General features: G+C 35.9%; 1 protein-coding gene across 1 annotated transcript; it reads left to right on the top strand.

Moving 5' to 3' along the window:
• The first annotated feature begins 874 nt into the window (after positions 1-874).
• Positions 875-3,800, top strand: LOC130648711 (uncharacterized). The gene is made up of 2 exons (XM_057454782.1): positions 875-1,137; positions 1,277-3,800. Exon 2 carries the CDS (start codon positions 1,888-1,890, stop codon positions 3,412-3,414), a length of 1,527 nt encoding a protein of 508 aa, XP_057310765.1. The 5' UTR covers positions 875-1,137; positions 1,277-1,887; the 3' UTR covers positions 3,415-3,800.
• The last annotated feature ends 1,224 nt before the right edge of the window (positions 3,801-5,024 follow it).

The following is a 5,024-nucleotide window of genomic DNA, read 5'->3' as shown; positions in this document are numbered from 1 at the left end:
CCCAAAGAGTTTTTATGAATAACCTTGAAGACATTGTTAACCGTAGGGTTGATATTCAGGAGGACATTAAACGTTATCAGGATACGTAAAACTACGCTTCAAGTAAGGTTGATTATTCGGTTGGACAAGGTATTTATATGTTACCTAGTGACATGAATCTCAAAATTAAAACAGGGGTGGTAGGTTACAACAACAAGATTTTGATATCGGGTGAAGATCTGACCATTGGGATTAATCTAAAGGTTAATGTTATTGAAAAAACAGCTGAATCACATAAAAAGATTCCTGATAGGACATCCAGTCCTATTCCTATTCCTGGGACCTCCGGTCCTGATAAACACATTACTGATAAACATATTACTGATAAACACATTACTGCACCTTACCACAAAGATACTCCTCCTACACACGAAGATGAGAAGATCGCTCTTGTGATTGTTATGACAACAGGTTATTTCATATGGTATTTGTTTAGATAAAGAATGACGTCAATTAAATGTCAATCAAGCCAGAATAACAATAGAGAAACAATGCATTCCTTACATACCAAATATCCTTAGCAACGGCTACTTTCGTTTTGACTTTTTTCTTATGTAAACAACTTTCTGGTATGTAAAATCCTATTGTTATAAGCGTTTGATTGACAGATGGTTTTACAAGATAACAAAAACTGCTTGCGTGTTGTTATTTATTTATGTTTTATTATCATTGATGGTATTACCACACTGGCAAGAGGACATTATAGACACATATCACTATAAATTATAGGGCACGACAGATGAGGGTGGGGAGGGACCCATGGGACGGGGAGGGGACCAGGGGGACACGGCTGGGGAGGGGGTTTTGGACAGATATTATAGAGCATGCCCGCTTATTTAACGTAAAGTGGTAAAGTGCACATGGATTTTATGGACTCTTCTATCGTTGATTTGACGTGGATGATCTATAAATTGACGTGGAGTGGCACAACATATTAATCGCTGTCCTAGGATCGGCATTTTCCTATCTCTGGATGTGGGCAAGGGCGCAGTGTTCTGATCTGCAAATTAGAGCCCTGGAACACTAGAACGGAATTCTTAGAAAGTTACTTCTCAGAACTCACAGAAAATGGCAGCTGCAGCCGGAAGCTTTGAAAAGGTAAACAAGCAATTAGCTAGCTTATTTCGCTTTATTTATTGCAAATCTACGAAGATAGTAGGCAAAGAAACACACTGACCTAAGGAAATCTTTCACATCACACAAGTCAGTTTTGATAATAGCTATATGTTTTGTTTAGGTGAAAACTTTCCTTGAGTCCAGAGGTAGGAAAGGAGTATTTGTTGAATTCGTTCATCCTGAACAAAATTGACGATAATGTGGCTCCTCAAGTTGAACAACAAAAGCTTGTGGAGCTAGGGTTGGCGTATGGAGATATATTATCATATCGGCTGATATTTGCACTCCCTGTGGTTGAAGAGAAGTCCTATCATGAAAAGGCAGATGAACTAAGAAAAATATTGAAAAGAGCCCACTCTGGGAAATATGATATTCATAACCATCCGATAACTGTAAGGGAAACCTACAAAGTTAATGTTGAATTGAAGTGTAAAGATAAGTTATCAAAATATAAAATGGAAAACAACCAGAGTTATTTGACACTATTTAATCAATCTACAAAATACCCTGAGCTACATGACGAAATACGTAAACACTATGATATACCACAGAAAGATCAAACATTTGTTGGTAATTATAACGGTCACTTTCTGGAGCAAGATTTCGTTGATATAGAAACATATGGTTTGAGTTGTAGAGACAAAAAAAAAAGGAATACAAGTATATTTATACTATCCTAAATCATTTGCGAAGTTGGAGTTTTCAAATTTGTGCAATAAGTCATATTCAAGCATGTTTGAATTAGATACAGAAATTATTGGACCAGAAGAAACAGTAATATCATCTGCATGGGCAGAAGGTACCTCAACAATTACTGTGCCACCCAGCTTACCAGGATCGAATTTTGTTGACAGAAGTATATGCAGTGTTTGTTCTTGTACGTATATTGGTAGCTGTCTACGCTGTGAGCAAAATGAAAGTTACACAGCAACTTTGCTAGCAGATCAAACAGACAACATTATGACAGAGGATACTTTTTTAGCATCACCCGATCCAGATGCTGTGACAAATACTGCCAAAACTGACATAGATGTAAACATAGAAAATTCTACTCTTTGTGATTTGAGATTGAGACATTTTTCAAGAAACACACAAAAACCAGTGAGATATAGACATTCAATTGGCTCACCCTCATTGTCTCTTCAACTAGAATCAACAGAGAACAGTTCAGCATTTGGTGATGATGAAGTGAATCGTTTTATGGAAAATTATGAGACAGATAATTTTGATAATGCTACTCCACAGTTTGAAGAAACAGAAACTGATTCTATCGCATTTATGCAAAACTGTGAAAGCTACTTCACCAATTTACCAAAAATAAACACAAAGCATATCATCAAACAACGAGATTCACAGCGTTTTTGGCCTGTATTATTACGTCAAAATTTTGATCTTTCGTCTGAAAAAATAGCTATCAGATTTGCAGGTGAACCCGGTGCTGATGCAGGTGGACCGCTGCGCGAATTTTACTCATTGTCAATGAGACGGTTTACCACTATCCCTGGGGTATTTTTCGGAGATGACAAAGGATTTTGTTTCAAATTAATGCCAGATGGTGTATTAAAAAAAGTATATTACAAGCTTGGGCAGTTAACAGGTGCATCTATTATACATGTTGGAAGAGGTCCCGAATGTTTCTCTGAGCTCATTTTCAATGCATTGTATGATTTGCCATATCCTGATAAAATAACACCAATAAATGATGCAGAATTCAAGTATAAATTGGATAAACTTGAGAGTGGCGAGAATGAAGATCTACTTGATTTGAACATTGTTCCTGTACCTGATATCGAACAAAACAAGCAAGTTTTTTCAATCAGTTATTTAGTGATGAAAAATCGTGCTGCAATATCACAATTTGGAGAAGGACTAAAAAGTATATGTCCAGAATTTATGTTACAATCCAATTGTCACACTATGAAAGCTTTTTTATTGCCAGATGAAAAGATCTTAACTCTTGATGAGCTTCTTGTTATTCTATGCTTTCGCAACGTCGAAGAAATTGGTTCTAATTTACACCGTGATATTTCCAATGCCATTTGTGACTGTGAGCTGTTTTTAGCTGATGTTGCTAATGGAAACTATGATGAGATATCTCTTAAAGACATACTGTTTTTATTCACTGGAATGGATAAAATTCCAAGAAAGGGTTTGGATAAAAACATTGATATTTTTTTAACTGTGATTTCAACTTTACAAAAATTTCTACATGTGGACTTAATGCTACTCTACCAACAAAAAAAGTTGAGCATAATCTGAAGATTGCTGCTAAATTCGGAGGGACTGGATTTGGTGTTGTTTAAAATATTCGTGTTTTGTATCATATATTATTGAAAAAATGTTTTTAGTCTTTTTTTAAATGAAAATTTTGTTATCAAGTTTTTTGGTAATCACTTTTTTTAGGACTCTTTAGGATTCTTTAGGACTTTTTAGTGTAACCTTATAACCCCCAAGAGATCTCAGTTCTTCATATACGTTTTATTGAAATTTTTTTGAATTTGTTAAAGTGCTCCCAGTGAAAACGAGCGAATTTCGCCTCTTTTATGATATTGGAAAATTTATTGATTGTTATTCTCATGATTTATATGTGATATTTTGTTTGGATATGTTATGTTTCATCAAAGAGACTTATAAATGTTTCTTTTTGTTTAGCTTATTAAACTATAAACCCGTCATACCTTAAGAATCCAAGTAATTGCACATATGTTTCCAATGATTGTTGTGCGTCCATGGGTTCTTGCAAGTGATGTATCCCCATATAACAAATCAATAAATCATGCAAATCTTTATTTTTGAAAACTGGATGATGATCAATTCCCATGACATTTTCAGCGACAGATTTTTTAGTGCTATCCACAAGCATCCCTTGATTTGAATAGCCACTTGCTGACGGAATATTAAACAATAGGTCTGGACGACCTCCTGGTGCGCTTGATGACTGGCGTACGTTTCTTGAATTCCATGTGATGACAAAATCATTAAATTCTCTCTGTAAAACGGGAATATAACAAAGAAATAAGGCTTCTCTATGGGTTGGTAATTCGGGGTCATATACGAGTGTTGATGTGAGATGTTTGAAATAATTTATCCACCAATTAAGTTTGTACAACTTGAGGCGAGACCAAAATGCTTCTATTCTCTGGTTTCCCGTTGAACGACCGTACTTAAAACTATCGCTGTTACCAGTGAAAAATTCTTGTAAATCCGCACAATAAATGTTTTCCGTCCCTCGGTCCATTCTCAGTATACGCAGACATACACCGTATCTCTTCACGCATTGCAAAAACAAATTTCCGATTACAAGTGGATCATTATTTGTTGTTGAAACAACCAACCATAGTAATTTACGGCTGAAACCATCAATACCACCGTGTATTGGCAATCCCCATCTTTTTAATTTGTCATTTCCATGATATATGTCACAAGGACCTTTGGTATCATATATGCGTCGTGTAATCACTTTTCCAATCCTTTTTTCTACTCCTGACGGATCCACCTCCTTCAATATAGTTCGCACAGTCTCCTTAGCAACAATCACGTCAAACTTCAATGCTATCAATTCTGTCATTTGCCGGTAACCGAAACTTGAAGATGACACTTGCAACTCATTCTTAATAATATCTACCAGGATACTGCGAGAAACATTGCTAGTTCGACGTAAGCCCAATCTTGTGCATATTGATTGAAACTTTCTCATAGATAATGACTTGTGATTACGTTTGTTAATCACCATACATATTTCCAAATACTTCAACTTAGGTCGTAGGCTATGATAATACGCCACTAAATTTTCCAATGACACATCGACACCGACTGGCATAGCATCCATCTTGCACTACGAGTAAACACGTTTTCGCCATTGAACGGTG

The sequence above is a fragment of the Hydractinia symbiolongicarpus genome, chromosome 7 (assembly GCF_029227915.1).
Source record: "Hydractinia symbiolongicarpus strain clone_291-10 chromosome 7, HSymV2.1, whole genome shotgun sequence".
NCBI lineage: Eukaryota > Metazoa > Cnidaria > Hydrozoa > Anthoathecata > Hydractiniidae > Hydractinia > Hydractinia symbiolongicarpus.
Note: the sequence above shows the minus strand (reverse complement) of the source record. Positions and strands in the feature narration are given on the sequence as shown.